At 45.7% G+C, this 20,976-nt stretch overlaps 2 protein-coding genes across 2 annotated transcripts; one reads left to right on the forward strand and one right to left on the reverse strand.

Annotated features, from left to right (window-relative positions):
* Positions 1 to 40: 40 nt before the first annotated feature.
* On the reverse strand, positions 41 to 9,847 carry LOC139325986 (F-box only protein 6-like). Its single transcript, XM_070956060.1, has 6 exons — positions 9,751 to 9,847; positions 8,254 to 8,512; positions 7,753 to 7,879; positions 4,928 to 5,023; positions 2,657 to 2,792; positions 41 to 820 (listed from the first exon to the last, which is right to left on the reverse strand). The coding sequence occupies exons 2-6, from the start codon at positions 8,510 to 8,512 to the stop codon at positions 674 to 676; spliced, it is 765 nt and encodes a 254-aa protein (XP_070812161.1). The 5' UTR covers positions 9,751 to 9,847; the 3' UTR covers positions 41 to 673.
* A 776-nt stretch (positions 9,848 to 10,623) lies between these two features.
* Positions 10,624 to 18,148, forward strand: FBXO2 (F-box protein 2). The gene is given in 8 exon segments (XM_070956300.1): positions 10,624 to 10,707; positions 10,709 to 10,972; positions 10,974 to 10,985; positions 15,278 to 15,527; positions 15,800 to 15,926; positions 16,196 to 16,291; positions 17,470 to 17,605; positions 17,826 to 18,148. Coding segments are annotated over 8 exon segments (1,104 nt in total). The 3' UTR covers positions 17,961 to 18,148.
* Positions 18,149 to 20,976: the final 2,828 nt, after the last annotated feature.

Below are 20,976 nucleotides of genomic sequence, written 5' to 3' on the forward strand. Positions count from 1 at the left end.
CCACTGCTAAACCCAGAAGAGGGATTTAGAGCGACACAGATTTGATTTAAATCGGTTTTTATGAAATGCCACGATTATACAACTTTTCCAGACGTCGCAAAGTTGCGGAAGAAGCAAAGGAGAAATATCTGTTAATCCATAAATATCTAGAGATTTATTTTTCTCAGCGAAAGAGAAGTAGCCAGGTGGATGCATAGGGCACTTTGGGGTGACTTCCCTGCCACGTCGTAAGTTCAAGGGTTACACCAGGAGTCAGTAACCTGTGGCTCTGGAGCCGCATGTGGCTCTTTCACCTCTCTGCTGCAGCTCCCTATCACTCAAAATATGCGTCACAACCGCCAATGTGCGACACCCGCCTGCATGCGATTTATTGAGCTTTTCGATTCCCGGTTAGGCCAACCATGGATTAAATCCAAGAAAAGAAAAGTTTCAGAGGAAAACAGAACGTTTAATTCGACTACACATGCTAGTTTTGTGGCTGCTCAAGGAATAGTCAGGCACGGGAAGGGTTTTTGTGGCTCCCGGTGTTTTCTTTTCTTTGGGAAACGGGTCCAAATGGCTCTTTGGATTGTTTAAGGTTGCAAACCTCTGGGTTAGACTGACCTTCCCCAGAGCCACTTACTGGGCACAATGGGAGTTGTAGTCCTATCCAAACCGAAGCAGCCCTTCTCCGTCAATCTGCCACTTGGGGGCCCAGGGTGAGGCTGCTGTTCGTCACTCGGACACCATACCAGCCTTCCCAGTATTGCGTATCTTGGCCTCCGTGGCTAAATAAGACGTGGCGGACACCGGCGGGGTAGTTGTGAAACGTGTGCAACACCTGAGGAGAAAAAAAGTGAGGGGCAGGTTAAAATCGGTGTTTTTGTCCGTCACCAGATCCGATTCTAGAATTACAGAGAGGATTTAAAAAACCCGGCAGCTCCAAATCCGGCGGGTTCTAAAAACGCTACGGTGTTGAGCGCATTACACACAGCGTCTTCCTCAGCGGGACATTTATTATACTTCCGAAGTAAGATCAGTATTTTGGCTTGTGACATGGCCAGCGTGTAAGTTTAGCGATAAAGAGCCTTGGTGGCGCAGTGGACTAAGTGCTGTTAAAGTAGTATTTAGCTGCCAGCTGCCCGCAATTACTGCGAGTTCGAATCTCACCAGGCTCAAGGTTGACTCAGCCTTCCATCCTTCCGAGGTAGGTAAAATGAGGACCCGGATTGTGGGGGCAATAAGCTGACTTTGTATAAAAAAGAACACCGCTTAGGGGGGGCCGAAAGTCCTACTAAGCAGGTATATACAAAAGTATGAAGGCTATTGCTTAACGCATTGTAAGTCCCCCTGAGTCTCCGGAGAAGGGCGGCATATAAATCGAACAAACAAACAAACAAAGAAAAAAATAAAATAAAATAATAAAATAAAATAATAAAATAATAAAATAAAATAAAAAAATAAAACAAAATAAATAATAAAATAAAATAATAAAAAAAATAAAAAAAATAAAAATAAAATAATAAAATAAAATAATAAAATAATAAAATAAAATAAAATAATAATAAAATAAAATAAAATAATAAATACAATACAATACAATAATAAAATAAAATAAAATATAATAAAATAAAATAATAAAAAAATAAAAATAAAAAAATAAAATAAAATAAAATAAAATAAAATAAAATAATTAAAATTAAAATTGTGGGGTCCTGGGTGCTCCCTTGAGCTTGGTTGTTTTCTCGGAGACGTTTCACGACCCAACTAGGTAACGGCATCAGAGCTAGAAGGGATAATACACAGAGAGCAAACGTTCCTCCTAGCACTGATGATGTTGCCTAGTTGGGTCATGAAACACCTGTAGGAAAACAACCAAGCTCAGAGAGCACCAAGGATCCCACAGTTCTCTTCCTCTCCACAAATGCCACTCCTTCTAACACTGATGCTGTCGCCTAGTTGGTTCACGAAACGTCTGCCAGAAAACCACCAAACTCAGAGAGCACCAAGGAAACCGAAGTCCCATGATGGCGAACCTATGGCATGCGTGCCACAGGTGGCACACGGAGCCATATTTGTGGGGATGCGACCTTTGCCCTAACTCAGCTCTAGTATGCATGCGTGCACTGGCCAGCTGATTTTTGGGCCTTCTGAGCCTCCCCGGAAGTTGGGAAATGGGCCGTTTCCGGCCTCCAGAGGCCCTCCGGATGGGGAAGGCTGTTTTTGCCCTCCCCAGGCTCCAAGAAAGCTTCTGGAGCCTGGGGAGGGTGAAAAACGGGCCTACCAGGCCCATTATGCCATCACGTGCCAAAAGTGGGGGGAGTGAGGGGGGAATTAAATGCGCATGCACGGGGTGTGGGGCACATTGAATTATAGGTGTGGGCACGCGCGCACATGTGACCCCCGCCTCCGCTCTCCCCCTGCTTTTGGCACACAACGGCAAAAAGGTTAGTCATCACTGCCATAGTCCTTTTCCTCATCTCCCTCCTCCACCCACAATCTCCTCCTCTCTGCAAACCCCGCTCCCTTCTAGCACCGATGACGTCACCTAATTGGGTCCCGAAACGTCTGACAGAAAACCGCCAAGCTCAGAGACCATCAGGCACCCCTCATGTCAACCCAGAGCTGTGGGGGGGGGGGGGGCAGAACCGGGCCGCGATCCGACCCACTCCTCTACCTCACGCCATTCTGCATCGCTCCACTGTTCGATCACAACCGGTTCGGGCTGAAACTCCTGGAGAACGATGTAGTCTTTGGACAGGAGTCTCACGCAGAGCTGGTACTTGCAGCCGCAGTCAAAACGCGCGGCGTACCTGGGGGGGGAGGAGGGGGTCGAAGGAGAGAACATCAGCTCTTTAAAAAAAGAGGTCGATAAAAACGCAGGGGGTCCCCGACTTGCGACCGTGACCGAGTCCAAAGTTCCCATCGCAAAGCGAGACAATTTTTTCAGCTGGATTATTCTGCCCGGCAGGATCCAGGAGGAAGGCCTTCTCTGCCTTCTGGAACACCTTGCCCCCCCACTCTAATATGAGGTTGCCCCCCCCACCCTATCCTTTCATAAGGGTCTCAAGACGTGGCTCGGCCAGTTGGCCGAGAGGGGGGGTCAGCGCAATGAAGTTGATTAATAACAGATCCCCGCCTCTGTCCCCTCCGCCCTTCCCATGTGCCTTTAATTTTAAGGTTTGATTTTAACATTTTATATTTTAGCTTAGATCAGGGGTGAAATGCTCCCGGTTCGGACTGGATTGCCCAATCTGGGAGCGATGGTGGCGGGTGGTTCGGAGAACCGGGAGTAAAAATCCCTGCGCTCCCCAACCCCAATTCCCAGCTGAGCCGCGCAATCATCAGAGGCTGTTTTTTTTTTACTTTTAAAAACATTTTTTCTACAACCTCTTCGGCCGAAGAGATTGTAGGGAAAAAAAAATGCCTTTAAAAGCCTCTGACGATCCCAGCCGAGTTGCCTGATCGTCAGAGGCTTTTAAAAGCATTTTTTTTTCTGCAACCGCTTGAGGTTGTAGAAAAAATGCTTTTAAAAGTAAAAAGTAAAAAAAAAAAAAAGTTGGCCACGCCCACCATCACATTAACCCCACCCCCCCTTACCAAGTCACGCCCACAGAACCAGTAGTAACAAATTTTAGATTTCACCCCTGGCTTAGATGTAACTGTAAGATTCCCAGAGTTATCCTACGATAAGATGGGCGGCCAGTAAATTTTATCGATAAATAAATATGGGGGTTTGGCCCCCTTTGATGACCCCTCTGGCCACCATTGTTAAGTTAATCACACCGTTGTTAAGTGAATCCGTTGACTTTGCTTCTCGGAAGGTCGCAAAAAGGGGATCGCTTCACCCCGGATTCGCTTAACAACCATGTTACTAATTTAACAGCTGCAGGGATTCCCTTAACAAATGTGGCAAGGAAAGTCGTAAAACAGGACAAAACTCCCTTAGCAGCTGTCTCACTTAGCAACCTAAATTCTGGGCTCAATTGTCCTAAGTCGTAAATTGAGAACTACTGGTATTTTTGTCCTTAACTTACGACCACAATCGAGCCCAACATTTTCTGTTGCTAAGTAAGACAGCTTGTAAGTGCGTTTTGGCCCCACTTTACGCCTTTCCTTGCCACAGTCGTTAAGCAAATCCCGGCAGTTGTTAAGTCAGTCACACGGTTGTTAAGTGAATCCAACTTTCCCCATGGACTTTTGCTTTTCAGAAGGTCGCAAAAGCAGATTGCGTGACTCCGGGGCAATGCAACCGTCGTAAATATGAGCCAGTTCCCCGGTGTTTGAATTTTGATCACGGGACTGCTGGGACGGTCGTAAGTGTGAAAAACGATCATAAGTCGCTTTTTTCAGTGCCGTGGTAACATTGAATGGTCACTAAATGAATGGTTGTAAGTCGAGAACTTACATATATAGTCTTTCTGTGTGAAAACAAGGAGAACAAGAGTGGCATGATACAGGTAGTCCTTGAGTTACAACCATTATTCATTTAGTGACCGTTCAAAGTGACCACGGCACTGAGAAAAGCAACTCACGACCGTTTTTCACACTTACGACCATCCCTGCGGTCACATGATCAAAATCCGGATGCTTGGCAAGAGCCTCATACTTATGACGGTCACAGAGTCCTGGGGGGGGTCATGTGATCCCTTTTACGACCTTCTGACAAGCCAAGTCCACAGGGAAGCCAGATTCGGGTTACTAACTGCAGTGATTCACTTAATGACGGTAGCAGGAAAGGTCGTAAAATGGGGCAAAACTCACTTAGCAAGTGTCTCGCTTAACAACGGAAATTTTGGGCTCCATCGTGGTCGTAAGGCGAGAACTACCTGTATTGCGCCTCCTGCTTTGACGGAGTCGTTTGTTTGGCGCTGTCGAACACCGCCTCAGCGCTTGTGCCTCCCGCGTCCATCCGTCCACCCGTCCGCCTCTCCTCCCTGTCACTCACCAGTCGCTCACCACGATATCAGGCCGGGCTTCGTCCATCAACCGGTCCCCGTAGCCGTGATCCCGTAAGGTGATCAGCTGCCTCTTCATGCATGAGCTGGCAAGGAAGGGAAAGCCACCGATTGTTACAAGCCTCCATCCTCATCCTCTTTTAACCACCCCTTAATCCCTTGCCGGGTAGAGTCTGGCCATCTGAATGGAACTGAGTGTTTTACTGGCCGGATGCCCTTCCTGTCCCCAATGAGGAGTTTTGTTCAGCAGATATATTCTCAACGTGCCGAGAGAGAGAAATATCTCTCGGATCTACCTAGGATCGAACTCACAGCCTCCTGACTGGCGATACAGGCGAGAGCTCCCCCTTTAGGCCACCGCGCCACTCTTTGTTACAAGCCTCCATGCGGAGCGCAAACCACGAATCGTTGTTAAATGGCTTCTCAAGTAATTTTGGGTAGGGGAGGGATATTACTCGTAAGTCCCTTCCTGGGAAAATCTGCACTTTTTTGAACAGCGACGGCTGAAAGGGGGCAATTGATTAATAACAGACCCCCCTCCCCCCTCCTACTCCCTCCCTCATCTTTTAGCTATTTTATTTCTATTTTTATACAGGTAGTCCTCGACTTACGACAGCTCAGTTAGCAACTGTTCGAAGCTACAACACTGAAAAAAGAGACTTCTAACCATTTTATAATGAATGGGAAAAGTGCAACCTGCAACAAACGAGGTAGAAAAAGAGAGAGAGGTAGATTTTAAATAAAAGAGGCAGGATCCAAAGTTACAACCTGTGATTAAATTCAGGTAGTCCTCAATTCGTTTAGTGACCGTTTGGAGTTACAACAACACTGAAGAAGTGATTTACAACCATTTTTCACACTTACGACAGCCAGGTGATTTACATTCAGATGCTGAGCAACTGGTTCGTATTTATGACGGTTTGCAGTGTCCCGGGATCCCCTTTTGCGACCTGACCAGCAAAGCCAACGGGGAAACTGGATTCACTTAACAACTGTGTTACTAATTTAACAGCTGCAGTGATTCACTTAACAAATACGGCAAGTCGTAAAACAGGACAAAACTCGCTTTACAACTATCTCAGCAACATAAATTCTGGGCTCAATTGTCCTAAGTCGAGAACTACTGGTATTTTTGTACAGGCAGTCCTCGACGGATGACCGCAATTGAGCCCAACATCTTTGTTGCTAAGTGAGACAGCTGTTAAGTGCGTTTTGCCCCATTTGACGACCTTCCTTGCCACAATCGTTAAGCGAATCCCTGCAGTTGTTAAGTTAGTCACACGGTTGTTAAGTGAATCCGGCTTTCCCCATGGACTTTGCTTGTCAGAAGGTCGCAAAAGGGGATCGCGTGGCCCCGGGACGCTGCGGCCGTCATAAATATGAGTCAGTTGCTAAGCATCTGACCTTTGATCACGTGACCCTGGGGACGCTGCAGCTGTCGTAAGATTGAAAAGCAGTCATCAGTCATGTTTTTCAATGTCGTTGCAATTTCAAATGGTCAGTAAACAAAATGTTGTAAACCGAGGACTACCTGTAGTATTTTTACATGGTTTTGTTTTGTTAATGGCGTAAACCGCCTAGAGTCTCCCTGTGGTAAGATGGGCAGCCAATAAATAATAAAAAAATAAATAAAATAAAAATAAAATAAATAAATAAAATAATAAATAAATAAATAAATATAATATAAAATATGTTATATATATGTGTATATATATATAACATATTTTATGTTATATATATTTATTTAGTTTAGTTGAAGTTTGGTTGAAATTGCTTGAGCCGTTCCAGAGTTATCCTGGAACAAATATACATACATACATCCTTTTAATATATCTATATAAAAGGATGTATGTATGTATATTTGTTCCAGGATAACTCTGGAATGGCTCAAGAAATTTCAACCAAACTTCGTACACAGATGACTTACTCTCTGGAAACAAATACTGTGGGGGTAAGACACCCCTGGTGTGTGTGTGTGTGTGTGTGTGTGTGTGTGTAACTGTGGAATGCCTGGACTGTTGAGGGGAGAGAGAGCAGCGTCCTAGAGTGGCAATTGTTTGAGATGTCAGTTCCTTCACAGCTTCCTCTGGAAAGCTAGTCATGACGTTCGCCCTCCAGTGGACCAATGGTGAAACGCTTGATGGATTTGGGACAAAGTGCCAGGATCGTAGACAGGACCGGAAAGAGGAGTGCATGGGAGGGGGAAGGGAGAGGGCATGGATGATGAGCATGGGAGTAGGGGAGTAGAGGAAAGAAAGGCCCCTCCCAATGGCTCCCAATACTGTGGGGGTGAGACACCCCTAACATCCTTTGTTTTGTGTGTGTGTGTGTGTGTGTGTGTGTGTGTGTGTGTGTCTGTGTGTTTATGTTCCAGCATAACTCTGGAATGCCGGGGCCATTAAGGAGAGCAAGTGATAATGGGGAAGTGCCTGATGTTCCCTTCTCTTGGCAGAAGGCGCCCCCTGGTGGATTTGGAGCAAAGTGCCAGGATCTTAGAAAGGGCGAGAAAGAGGAGCGCATGGGAGGGTGGAGAGGGCAGGGATGATGGGCATGGGAGTAGGGGGAAGAAAGGTCCCTCCCAATGGCTCCCTGTCAGACAAATGCTTCAATGTCTAAAATAAAATAATAAAAAATAATAAAAAAAAACTTTAGATACTGGGGGATTTGAAGTTTCCAAGCTGGGAAAAACTCAGTTGGAAATTCCCACCATCGATGGAGCCCGTTTAACAACGGTCAATCCGCGTGTTAGGAACCCCGCAAGGAATCCCCTCTGCTGGTCAAAGCCCAGGGAATCCCAGGCCATCACGCTACTCACTCGTAGGACGTCACGAAGTATTTCTGAATGTGCGGAAGAAGGAAATTTCTCCCGTGATCTCCTGGAAGCTGCTCAATTTTCCAGCCGTTGCCTTCGTCGGATTCTTTCTCCCAGGCGTCAAAGCCTTCTGCGGCGGGAGAGAGAAGACACAAAGAAGCGGACGGCACTGTAGGTTGGATTTTCGGCACTTTGGAAATATTTCCAAGGTAAGGGGAAGAGACCACCAGGAAGGTATGCCCTAAAATAGGCTATTTTTTTTTTCGGGAAGCAGAATTATGGAATTGGTTGCATTGGGTTATTTCAGGATTTTTTTTTTTTAATTTGCTTAGCCATGTTGGCAACTTTGTTTGGATCTCCTGGTGGTCTTCCATCCTGGCCTTGATTCGCTTTAATCTAGGATCAGACCAGAGCTGGTCAGGTGAGCTGCAGGGGAAACAACCTTCGAATGGTTCAAAACCGGACCCTCCCAAAATAGCCCAGCCCCCTTGACCCCTCCCCCACCTTCAGCACAGGGGTTTTTGATCAGGTTCCTCTTCAGGCTGCAGAGGAAATAGAAATCCCGCCAGTCCGGAATGGGACTGTCCAGCGGCTCTGGCCGGTAGCCCTCACGCTGGCACTTGAGCTTCCAAAGCGAAGGCAAGTCTACCAGCCCGCGCCAGAGGGAGCAGACCAGCCGGCAGCGAAGCACAAGGTCCCTGGCGGGCACTAGCACCAGCACCGCAATCAGGGCGTCCTCAGGGAGGGTCTCCATGCTCGCCATCTGTGAAGAGAAAAAAAGAGAAAAAAGGAGAGAAGAGTGAAAAAAAAAGAAAGAAAGGAGAGGAGAGAGAGGAGAAAGAAAGAAAGAGAGGACAGAGAGAAAGGAGAGAGAGAGAGAAAGAGAGGGGGAGAGAGGAGAAAGAGAGAGAGAGGGGAGGGAGGGAGAGAGAAATAAAGAAAGACAGAGGAGAGAGAGGAGAGAGAGACAGGAAATGGGAGAGGAGAAAGAGAGAGAGAGGAGAAAGAGAAAGAACAAAAATGAAAGAATGAAAGAAAGAAAGAGGGGGAGGGGAGAGGAAACAGGGGAGACAGGAGAAAGAGAGAGAGAGGAAATGGGAGCGAGGAGAAAAAGAAAGAAAGAAAGAAAAAGAGAAAAAGAGAAAAAAGAAAGGGAGAGAGGGGGTGGAGAGAAAGGAAACAGAGGGGAGACAGGAGAAAGAAAGAAAGAAAGAAGAAAGAGAGAGAGGGGGTGGAGAGAAACAGAGGGAAGATAGGAGAGAGAGAGAGAGAGAGAGGAAGGGAGAGAGGGAAAAGAAAGGAAGGACGAAAAAAGAAAGAAACAGAGGGGGAGGGGAGAGAGGAAACGGAAGAAGGAGAAAGAGAGAGAGAAAGAAAGAAAGAAAGAGAGAGAGGAAATGGGAGAGAGGAGAAAAAGAAAAAGAAAAAGAGAAAAAGAGAAAAAAGAAAGGGAGAGAGGGGGTGGAGAGAAAGGAAACAGAGGGGAGACAGGAGAAAGAAAGAAAGAAAGAAGAAAGAGAGAGAGGGGGTGGAGAGAAACAGAGGGAAGATAGGAGACAGAGAGAGAGAGAGGAAGGGAGAGAGGGAAAAGAAAGGAAGGATGAAAAAAGAAAGAAAGAGGGGGAGGGGAGAGAGAGGAAAAGGAAGAAGGAGAAAGAAAGAGAGAGAGAGAGAGAGAGAGAAAGAAAGAAAGAAAGAAAGAAAGAAAGAAGAAAGAGAGAGAGGGGGTGGAGAGAAACAGAGGGAAGAAGGGAGAGAAGGAAAAGAAAGGAAGGACGAAAAAAGAAAGAAAGAGAGGGAGAGGGGAGAGAGAGGAAAATGAAGAAGGAGAAAGAAAGAAAGAAAGAAAGAAAGAAAGAAAGAAAGAAAGAAAGAAAGAAAGAGAGAGTGGTGGTGGAGAGAGGAAACAGAGGGGAGAGAGGTAAGAGAGAGAGAGAGAGTCCTCTTAGAGCTGCTTTGACGTTTGCAGAAGTAGAACCTCCCCGGCCAGGGGTAGTCTACCTGAGCCGACGATTAAGGGAGAGGCGGGAGGGGAGGGGCAGCCCCGCAGGGGGCTCCAGCAGTCCTTCGGCGGAGCCTCCAGCTCCAGGCAGCGACATCTGGGAAACCCGGAGCAGTGGAGCATGCGCAGAGGGCTTCCGTGGACCCCCCCCCGCCCCCTGCAGCCCCGGACCACACCTCCCCCTCCCTCGCCCGCCCCCCCCTCGCCCCCCCCGCCAGCCAGCCAGCCAGCCGGCCGGCACACTTACCAGAAGCGCAGCAGATGCGTCGCGCATGCGCCGCGCCGCACCGCGCCGCGCCCAGCCGAAAGCGAAACCGAAACGTAGCCGGGAATCTTCGCAGAGCTACTAAAAGGGAAGAGGAGCGCGCTTTTCTTTCCCAGACTTCCGAGTTCCCTCCGCGCAGGTTTCCCTCGCATCGCTTTCTCTCCGCCCTTTCGGAACCCCCGAAAAGTGGCCGGCAGGAGAGGGCGTGGCCTGGGGGAATTGCGTCATCGCATGCAAATGAGCGGGATTCCCTTTCCCCGCCCCGACCCGTCCTGTCCTTGGGAGGGGTCTCCTCTGCCCTTCTGTTTTTCAGACCCCAAGAAGAGCCGCGGGATACCCGGGAATCCGTCCGGCTCCATCCACAACGCCGCTGAAAGAGCGCCTCTGAGCGTGTGCAAAGCGCCCCTTCCTTTGCCTGGCCTCGATTTGGGGAGGGGGGGAGGCTCCCATCAGAGTCCTGATCGGCTCCTACTCGCCTTGGTTGCTCTGGAAAGCTGACAGAGGCTTGACCTTGGTTAGAAAGGCGTGGATGGGATGGGACGGGACGCCACGAGGAGATCCCAGGACTGTCTGTGATTTATCTGGGAAATGTTCCTAATGCCAAGGGATGGGGTCTTTCCAACTCAGACCCCCCTCCCCAAGGAAGAGTGGGGAGGGTGGGGGAACCCCTCTGTACCCTCCCCCCTTCCCTCCTGCCAAGTCAGCCCCCTCCCCTCCCGCCATTGGGGTTGCACTGGCACAGATTTGGGGTGGGGTGGGGTGCAATGACCCCTCCCATCCCTGTCCTGGCCGGCATCCCGTGGAAGTTACTTGCCTGCGACAAGCAGCCCAGCCAGCCCAGCCCAGCCCGGGAGGGGAGGCGGAGTCCCAGCCCAGCTGGCAGGTTGCTGTCTCACTCGCTACCCTCGCCCGCCTGCCCATTTGCAGCTCCTGGCATCGCTCGCAGGACCCCCCCATTCCTCCCCAATGGTAAGTGCCTGGGATCTCCCCCTCTTTAGAGCCCCCCAAAAACTCTAGAAGACCATAATTCTCCCAGATTCAGCCCTTGTCCCCCCCCTCTCCCCAATGGTAAATGCCTGGGATCACCCCGTCTTTGGAGCCCCCAAAAAACTCTACAAGACCTTAATTTTCCCAGATTCAGCCCTTGTTCCCCCTCTCCCCAATGGTAAGTGCCTGGGATCTCCCCCTCTTTGGAGCCCCCCAAAAACTCTACAAGTTCTTAATTCTCCCAGATTCAGCCCTTGTTCCCCCCTCTCCCCATGGTAAGTGCCTGGGATCTCCCCCTCTTTGGAACCCCCCAAAAACTCTAGAAGATCTTAATTCTCCCAGATTCAGCCCTTGTTCCCCCCTCTCCCCATGGTAAGTGCCTGGGATCTCCCCCTCTTTGGAGCCCCCCCAAAACTCTAGAAGATCTTAATTTTCCCAGATTCAGCCCTTGTCCCCCCCCTCTCCCCAATGGTAAATGCCTGGGATCTCCCCTTCTTTGGAACCCCCCCAAAACTCTACAAGATCTTAATTCTCCCAGATTCAGCCCTTGTTCCCCCCTCTCCCCATGGTAAGTGCCTGGGATCTCCCCCTCTTTGGAGCCCCCCCCAAAACTCTAGAAGATCTTAATTCTCCCTGATTCAGTCCTTGTCCCCCCCTCTCCCCATGGTAAGTGCCTGGGATCTCCCCCTCTTTGGAGCCCCCCAAAAACTCTAGAAGATCTTAATTTTCCCAGATTCAGCCCTTGTCCCCCCCCTCTCCCCAATGGTAAATGCCTGGGATCTCCCCCTCTTTGGAGCCCCCCCAAAACTCTAGAAGATCTTAATTTTCCCAGATTCAGCCCTTGTTCCCCCTCTCCCCAATGGTAAGTGCCTGGGATCTCCCCCTCTTTGGAGCCCCCCAAAAACTCTACAAGTTCTTAATTCTCCCAGATTCAGCCCTTGTTCCCCCCTCTCCCCATGGTAAGTGCCTGGGATCTCCCCCTCTTTGGAGCCCCTCAAAAACTCTACAAGACCTTCATTCTCCCTGATTCAGTCCTTGTCCCCCCCTCTCCCCATGGTAAGTGCCTGGGATCTCCCCTTCTTTGGAGCCCCCCCAAAACTCTAGAAGTCCTTAATTCTCCCAGATTCAACCTTTGTCCCCCCCCTCTCCCCAATGGTAAATGCCTGGGATCTCCCCCTCTTTGGAGCCCCCCAAAAACTCTACAAGACCTTAATTCTCCCAGATTCAGCCTTTGTCCCCCCCCTAACGGTGCAAGCTTTGCACAGCTGCAGGTCTCATCGGCAGGGCTTGGAGATTGGAGAAGAAGGGTGAGTGCTGGCAAGGGACGCCCCAAAAAATGGCTAAAAAAAGAGACAACACAACTTCTTGCTCTTTCTTGCTTGGTGTGTGTGTGTGTGTGTGAGAGAGAGAGAAAGACAGACACCCCGCATCCCCCAAAGGACAGGAATTGAGGGGATTGGGAAGGGTTTTTTTTTTTCCAGGCTCAGGAGCAAAGGAAGAGGGGATCCAGAGGGGGAAAGCGATGGAGACCCTGCTGCAGATTTGGAGAGGAGGATCCAGCAAGAAAGACTGACTCATGATCCCCTTGGCAACCCTCACTCCATCTCCCAAAGAAATCGCCCGGTCAGCAACTTTTAGATCGGCCCGGAAAGCTTCCTCCGAAGAATAGAATAGAATAGAATAGAATAGAATAGAATAGAATAGAATAGACTAATTAGATTAGATTAGAATAGATAATTAGAATAGACTAGAATAGACTAGAATAATTAGACTAGACTAGAATAATTAGACTAGAATAGAATAGAATAATTAGACTGGAATAGAATAATTAGAATAGAATAGAATAATTAGACTAGAATAGAATAGAATAATTAGAATAGAATAAAATAGAATAGAATAATTAGAATAGAATAGAATAATTAGACTAGAATAGAATAATTAGAATAGAATAGAATAATTAGACTAGACTAGACTAGAATAATTAGAATAGACTAGAATAATTAGAATAGAATAGAGTAGAATAGAATAATTAGAATAGAATAGAATAGAATAATTAGAGTAGAATAGAATAATTAGAATAGTATAGTATAGTATAGTATAGTATAGTATAGTATAGTATAGTATAGTATAGTATAGTATAGAATAGAATAGAATAGAATAGAATAGAATAGAATTCTTTATTGGCCAAGTGTGATTGGACACACAAGGAATCTGTTTTAGGTGCATAAGCTCTCCGTGTACATAAGGAGAATAAAATGCATTCATCAAGAATAAAAAGGTACAACACTTAGCGATAGTCAAGGTTACTAATAAACCATCAAATCGTACTAAAAAAACAAATAAAAACAATATAAATTGAAAGATAAAAGCAACATGGATATAGCCATAAGTGGGAAGAGATAGATACTAGTAAGTAAGAGAAGATTAATAGTAGTGCAGACTTAGTAAATAGTTTGACAGTGTTGAGGGAATTATTTGTTGAGCAGAGTGATGGCGTTCGGGAAAAAACTGTCCTTGTGTCTAGTTGTTCTGGTGTGCAGTGCTCTATAGCGTCATTTTGAGGGTAGGAGTTGAAACAGTTTATGTCCAGGATGCGAGGGGTCTGTAGATATTTTCCTAGCCCTCTTTTTGACTCCTGCAGTAGACAGGTCCTCCATGGAAGGCAGGTTGGTAGCCGTTGTTTTTTCTGCAGTTCTAATGATCCTCCGAAGTCTCTGTCTGTCTTGTTGGGTTGCAGAGCCAAACCAGACAGTTATGGAGGTGCAGATGACAGACTCCATTGTTCCTCTGTAGAACTGGATCAGCAGCTCCTTGGGCAGTGTGAGCTTCCTAAATTTGATTCTGCCTTCCTTTGATTGCTTTCCGAGGGGCAACGGAAGGAACCAACTCAGCAGGATCTGAAATGACCCCTTAGTGCCAATCTCAATTTAGCCATTAATTGAATAAGATATTAATAGAAATTTAGAAAAAGATGATTAAGAGATTGAGATACAATGTTCAATTACAATGTCTGTAATTGAAAAAGGTCGTGTGAAAAATAAAGCTGAAGAAATACATTGTTTTTGTTAAAATGGTAAAATGATTAATAGGAAATAAGAAATGATGAATTGGTCCACCTTGGAAAACAATGGCCATTAAGAGACAAATGTGAAATATCAAACTAATAATAAAAAAAAGAAAAAGAAAAAAAGAAACTAAAGATGGAAATGACTAAGTTTAAATTAAAGGGTTTCAATAGAAATAAGAAAATAAGAGAAAATAAATGGATGATCATTTATGAAATGTGGCGATTTTGAGAAATATATGGGATAAATGGAGAAATAAGACAAAGAAAGGAAATAAGGTTAAGATTGGAGGTCAGGGCGGATGGCCAAATTTATATATCTTTTAATTGTTTTTTAATATTTGTACTGCATGTTTTTTAATTCTGGATGTACACCGCTCTGAGTCCTCAGGGAGAAGGGCGGTATAGAAATTCAATAATAAATAAATAAATAAATAAATAAATGTTGATTAGATATTAAATATTAAGTAGAGATGAATAATAAAAAAATAGGGAAAAAAAAGAACCTTATGGCAGAAATTAAAATATATAAATTATATTTGGGAAATATTTAGGTTACAAGCTGTATAAATTTTGACTCTTGTCAAAACAGTATAGAGCAGTGGGTCTCAACCTTCCTAATGCTGCGACCCTTTAATACAGTTCCTCAGGTTGTGGTGACCCCCAACCATAACGTTATTCCTAAAACCATTGAAAAAATGTACTGTTTGTTTGTTTGTAGGTTTGTTTTTATATATATATATATATATATATATATATATATATATATATATATATATATATATATATTCTTTTCTGTGGTTTTCGCGGGTGTTTGTATGTAGGTCTTTGGTTATTCGGGTTTTCTCCCGCGTAAAATTGGAGGTTTCTTGGCAACGTTTCGACGAAGTCTCATTCATCATCTTCAGGCTGGTGCAACATTGCTCCTAGAAGCACGAAGCCGAGAACACCAGCCTGAAGATGATGAATGAGACTTCGTCGAAACGTTGCCAAGAAACCTCCAATTTTACGCGGGAGAAAACCCGAATAACCAAAGACCCATATATCTATATCTATATCTATATCTATATCTATATCTATATCTATATCTATATCTATATCTATATCTATATCTATATATATTAGCCAAACTGAGGAACCAAAGTCCCTTGGCCTGCCACCGAGATGCAGGCCAACTCTGTCTCTCTCTTTGCTACCCCCCCCCTTCAAGGACGCCCTTCCGGAGCCCCTCCTGGTGCGGATCCTGGCCGGCCTGCCCGCCCTCGACTTGGTGCTGGTGTGCCGCCTGGTTTGCTCCCAGTGGAAGGCGCTGGTGGACGGAGGGGCCCTCTGGCTGCTGAAATGCCAGGAGGAGGGCTTCGCGGGCAAGGACGCAGACGAGGAAGGCGCAGAGAGCTGGCAAACCCTCTATTTTCTCCATAAGAAGAAGCGGAATTTGGTCAAGAACCCAAACGGAGAAGGTAAACAGGTACCCCAGCCTTGAGAGCGGGGTGAGGGTGGGGAGAGTAGCCCCTGGCCCAGATCTGGGCAGCCCCCTCCCGTTTGGCCCCTTTTTCCTGAGCCAGGCTCTCGGGGGGGGGGTGTCTCTGGGCCACAGAGGGGAGACCTTCAAAGGGCATTAGGAAGGTCCTTTCCCTCCAAGCAGGATAATTCGTTCTCCCATTCTGTTGGGGGAGAGGGGAGAATTGGGAGCAGAGTGAGCATCTTTTGAGGCTTTCCTGCTCGGTCTTAGAGGATCTCCAGCATTGGGAGGATGTGCAAAACGGGGGCGACGGCTGGAAAGTGGAAGAGCTGCCGGGCGATTTCGGAAAAGATTTCCCCAAGGAGGAAGTCCACACCTATTTCGTCTCCTCCTTTGAGTAAGTCCATTTCTCAGGCTTCTGGGCAGCTCTGGAGGGGGCCGGGTGGGGTACGAGTACATGCTGCAATGTCCCAAGAGCTCAGGAAACCCAAGGGGAACTCAAAGCAGTCTGCTTTCCTTTTTTTTTTTTTTAAAAAAAAATCAAGTTTCTAGTCCTTATGGTCAAAAAAAAAAAAAAGAAAAGAAAGAAAGAAAGAAAAAGAAAGGATGCCAGGCCTGGAAGCAGCAGCTTTGATCCTTTTTCACCACGACTCTTTTGTTCCTAAGCTGGTGCAGCAAATCCCAAATAATTGACCTGCAAGCTGAAGGCTACTGGGAGGAGCTGATGGACACCACCCAGCCCAAAATCGTAGTGAAGGACTGGTGAGTGGCCAGGGGTCCCCAAGCCCCCCTCCCGTTCTTCCCTGGGGTCACCCCTTGCCTCCCAATTCCTCTTCCTCAACTCCTACCCTCAAAACGACCAGACACCAGGACAGATTTTTCCCAAACTCCATTACTCTGCTAAACAAATAATTCCCTCAACACTGTCAAACTATTCACTAAGTCTGCACTACTATTAATCTTCTCATCGTTCCCATCACCCATCTCCTCCCACTTATGACTGTATGACTGTAACCTTATTGCTGGTATCTTTACGATTTATATTGATATTGGTTGTTTCCTGATTGCTTATTTCTACCCTATGACTATCATTAAGTGTTGTACCTTATGATTCTTGACGAATGTGTCTTTTTTTTAATGTACACTGAGAGCATATACATCAAAGACAAATTCCTTGTGTGTCCAATCACACTTGGCCAATAAAGAATTCTATTCTATTCTATTCTATTCTATTCTATTCTATTCTATTCTATTCTATTCTATTCTATTCTATTCTATTCTATTCTATTCTATTCCATTCCATTCCATTCCATTCCATTCCATTCCATTCCATTCCATTCCGTATTTTCTGTTCTATTCTATTCTATTCTATTCTATTCTATTCTATTCTATTCTATTCTATTCTATTCTATTCTATTCTATTCTATTCTATTCCGTATTTTCTGTTCCGTTCCATTCCGTTCCTTTCCGTTCCATTCCATTTCATTCCATTCCGTATTTTCTATTCTATTCTATTCTATTCTATTCTATTCTATTCTATTCTATTCTATTCTATTCCATTCCATTCCATTCCATTCCATTCCATTCCTTATTTTCTATTCTATTCTATTCTATTCTATTCTATTCTATTCTATTCTATTCTATTCTATTCTATTCTATTCTATTCTATTCTATTCTATTCCGTATTTTCTGTTCCGTTCCATTCCGTTCCTTTCCGTTCCATTCCATTTCATTCCATTCCGTATTTTCTATTCTATTCTATTCTATTCTATTCTATTCTATTCTATTCTATTCTATTCTATTCTATTCTATTCTATTCTATTCCATATTTTCCGTTCCGTTCCGTTCCATTCCATTCCGTTCCTTTCCGTTCCATTACAATCCTATCCTATCCTATCCTATCCTATCCTATCCTATCCTATCCTATCCTATCCCACCAGGTATGCCGCTCGCTGTGACGCCGGCTGCCTCTACCACCTGAAGGTGAAGCTGCTGTCCGCTAACGAAGACACGGTGGCCGAATTCGAGAGCGAAACCATCGCAGTGCCCCAGGACAATGAGGGCGAGTGGGCTGAGGTTTGTACCCAGGAGAAAACTCCCCCCACCACCCCAAGAAGTAAAGGAGGAAGAGAGAAGGGTTGGGCAGGCCTTTGCTTTCCGGCTCCTGTTCCTAAACCGGGTTGGGACCCTGTTTCGCCCCCCCCCACCCTATTTCCTGGGCCAGGGAGCGATGAGTTGAATTCTCTGCTCTTCCATCCGAGTGTTGTTGTTTTTTTTTTTCCCTACCTGGCTTAAGATCACTCACACCTTTGCCGATTACGGTCCCGGCGTGCGCTTTGTCCGTTTCGAACACGGCGGTCAGGATACGGTGTTCTGGAAGGGCTGGTACGGTGCCCGGGTGACATCGAGCACGGTGACGGTGGAACCTTAACTCTCTGCATTTGCACGTCGGAGCAGGCTGGCCCCTCTGCAGGAAACCTTCGCTACGAAACGATGCCTGGGAACTGGCAAATATCACATTAAAAGCAAAAAAAAAAGTTCCATTCATTTAGCCAGCAAAGGAGGGCCCTTCTTAACAGCATTATGCCTCCCCCCACCGGGCAAAGCGGTGTACTCGGAGCCCTTAACAACAACTACTCACAGGAATAAAAATTTAAATAGTCGATAAAGTTAAACATATATTTATTTTATTGGCACTTCCAACAAAATCGATGTTGGTATGGGGCCCCTGTGCTCGTGGGGCCCACGGGCAAGGGCCCACCAGGCCCATGCATTAAGACAGCCCTGCTTGGCCATGATTTAACCGAGAGTCCCTCCATATCCATTGGGCAAATGCGCAAATAAATTCAGTTTCCAAAAAAAAATAAAAAAGTTACAGCTGTGGTTGCGAACAAGAGAAACAACTCTCAAAAGTTGGAGGGGAAAGAGAGGGAGTGGGGGAGAGAGAGGAGAGAGAAAGAGAAGGAGAGGGAGGAGAGAAAGAAGAGATAGAAAGAAGAGAAGAGCGGAAAGGAAAGGAGAAGAGAAGGAGGGGGGAGAGAAAAGAGGAGAAGAAGAGAAAGAAGAGGAAAGAAGAGAGGGAAAGAAAGGTGGAGAGAAAGAAGAGAGGAGAGGAGAAGAGAGAAATGAAAGAAGAGAAGAGGAAAGAAAAGAAAAGAGAAGGAGAAGAGAGAGAAAGAAAGAAGAGAGGAAAGGAAAGGAGAAGAAGGAGGGGGGAGAGAAAAGAGAGAAAGGAGAAGAAGAGAGAAAGGAAAGAAGAAGAGAGGGAAAGAAAGGTGGAGAGAAAGAAGAGAGGAGAGGAGAAGAGAGAAGAGAAAGAAGAGAAGAGGAAAGGAGGAGAGAGAGAGGGGAGAGAAAGGAGGAAAACAAGAGAAAGAAGAGAGAGAAAGAGAAGAGAGAGAGGAAAGAGCAGAATAGAGGGAAAGAGAGAGTGGGGGAGAGAAAGGAGAGAAGAGAAGAGAAAGAGAAAGAGAAAGAGATCTCCCCAATGGTTAAATTAGGTAACACAGGTAGTTCTCAACTTACAACAATCCATTTAGCGACTGTTTGAAGTTACAAAGGCACTGAAAACAGTGATATATTGCCGTTTTTCCATACTTTGCATTATCCCCATGGTTACATCAATGAAATTTTGATGCTTAGCAACCAATGAGCCTGGATAGCTCAGCAGACTAATGCATTGTAATTTAACTCCAGCTGTCTGCAATTAGTAAGTTCGAATCTCACCAGGCTCAAGGTCGACTCAGCCTTCCATCCTTTCTAAGGTAGGTAAAATGAGGACCCGGTTTATGGGGGCAATAAGCTGACTTTGTATAAAATATACAAAAGGATGAAGGCTATTGCTTAACGCACTGTAAGCCGCCCTGAGTCTCCGGAGAAGGGCGGCATATAAATCAAATAAAAATAAAAATAAAAATGTGTAGTTATGATGCTCACGCAATCCCCGTGGTGACCTTCTGACAAGCCAAGGCGATGGGGAAAGCCAGATTCACTTAACAACTGGGTTACTCACTTACCAACTGCAGCGGTTCACTTAACAACGGTGGCAAAAAAGGTTGTAAAACGGGACAAAAGTCACCAACTGTCTCGCTTAGAGACAGAAATTTGGGGGGAGGGGTGTCATCATTTTTTTTTTATTGAAAAAGTTTTAATCAAGAAAAAACACAATTTTCCCACAACCCACCCACCCAACCCCCCCTCCCCCTCCCCGGCTTCCCGGAGCAGAACACAAGGTATTTCAGTTAACTTTAACAATAAACTAAATTGCTTAACTATCCATTAAACTAACATCCCCTCTTAAAAAAAATTCTTAACTCCCCCATAAATAAAATCATGCTTCTAGGATATAATACTTCTAAAATCACTCATATAATGCTTATACCGTTAAAGATTCATTCATAAGCTATTTGATATTTTTTAGTCTGATACTTATTTTGAATATAATCAATCCATCTTCTCCAATCCAATATATATCTTTCTTGTGTATGATCCTTCAAGTATGCTGAAATTTTAGCCATTTCAGCTAAATTAGTTACTTTCAGTATCCAAGCATCAATAGTAGGCAAAAAGTCCTTCTTCCAGTGTTGTGCTATCAACAATCTTGCTGCTGTTATTAAATTCAGGATCAGTTTAGTCTCTACAGCTGTACAGTCTGTAGTTGTGCCCAGTAGGAACAATTGCGGAGTAAATTTCAATCTTTTTTTCAAAATGTTCTGCATCACCCACCAAATCTTTATCCAGAATGCTTTGATTTTTTTACAAGTCCACCATATGTGATAATAAGTTGCATCATCACAATCACATCTCCAACATTTAGCTTGCACATTAGGAGACATACATGATAGTTTTTTAGGATCTAAGTGCCATCTATAAAACACAGGGTGTGTGTCATCATTGAGGGCCATCTATAAATGTAGACCTGTTGTCTTTCCCATCGCTCCGTGCCAAAGATCCTGGCAGATGCTGGGAGTTTCTCTTCCCAATAAAAGAGCTGGAAGTTTGATTACTGGCACGGAAGGCTCCACCTGGCCACAAAAGCAAGGCAGAGAGCAAAACCAACACAGCTTCTCGTTTTGAGCCCGCCTGATGGGTGTCAAAGGCCGGACTGATTCTCTCAAGCTGGAAGGGACCTTGGAGATCTTCTAGTCCAACCCCTTGCTCGAGCGAGTGACCCTATCAGACAGGTGGCTGTCCAGTCTCTTCTTAAAATCCTCCAGTGATGGAGCACCCACAACTTCTGGTGGCAAGCTGTTCCACTGGTTAATTGTCCTCGCTGTTAGGAAGTTTCTCCTTAATTCCAGGTGGCTTCTCTCCTGGATTACCTCTTAGGTTTATATCGAACCTAAATCTCTTAGTTTTAGAAGGGCTTGATGCAGTGGTGGGTTCCTCCTGGTTTGGTCCGGTTCGGCCGAGCCGGTAGCGGTGACAATATGATGTCACCGAACCGG

The sequence above is a fragment of the Pituophis catenifer genome, unplaced genomic scaffold (genome assembly GCF_029215685.1).
Source record: "Pituophis catenifer annectens isolate HBS135680 unplaced genomic scaffold, rPitCat1.0.hap2 SCAF_18, whole genome shotgun sequence".
Taxonomy (NCBI): domain Eukaryota; kingdom Metazoa; phylum Chordata; class Lepidosauria; order Squamata; family Colubridae; genus Pituophis; species Pituophis catenifer.

Excerpts from the sequence above, each read along its gene's own strand:
- LOC139325986 (XM_070956060.1), bottom strand. The coding sequence starts at position 8,512 with ATGGCGAGCATGGAGACCCTCCCTGAGGACGCCCTGATTGCGGTGCTG. Across the intron at positions 7,880-8,253 it reads CAAAAACCCCTGTGCTGAAG|AAGGCTTTGACGCCTGGGAG; the intron begins GTGGGGGAGGGG and ends CTCCCGCCGCAG. Across the intron at positions 5,024-7,752 it reads TACTTCGTGACGTCCTACGA|CTCATGCATGAAGAGGCAGC; the intron begins GTGAGTAGCGTG and ends CTTCCTTGCCAG.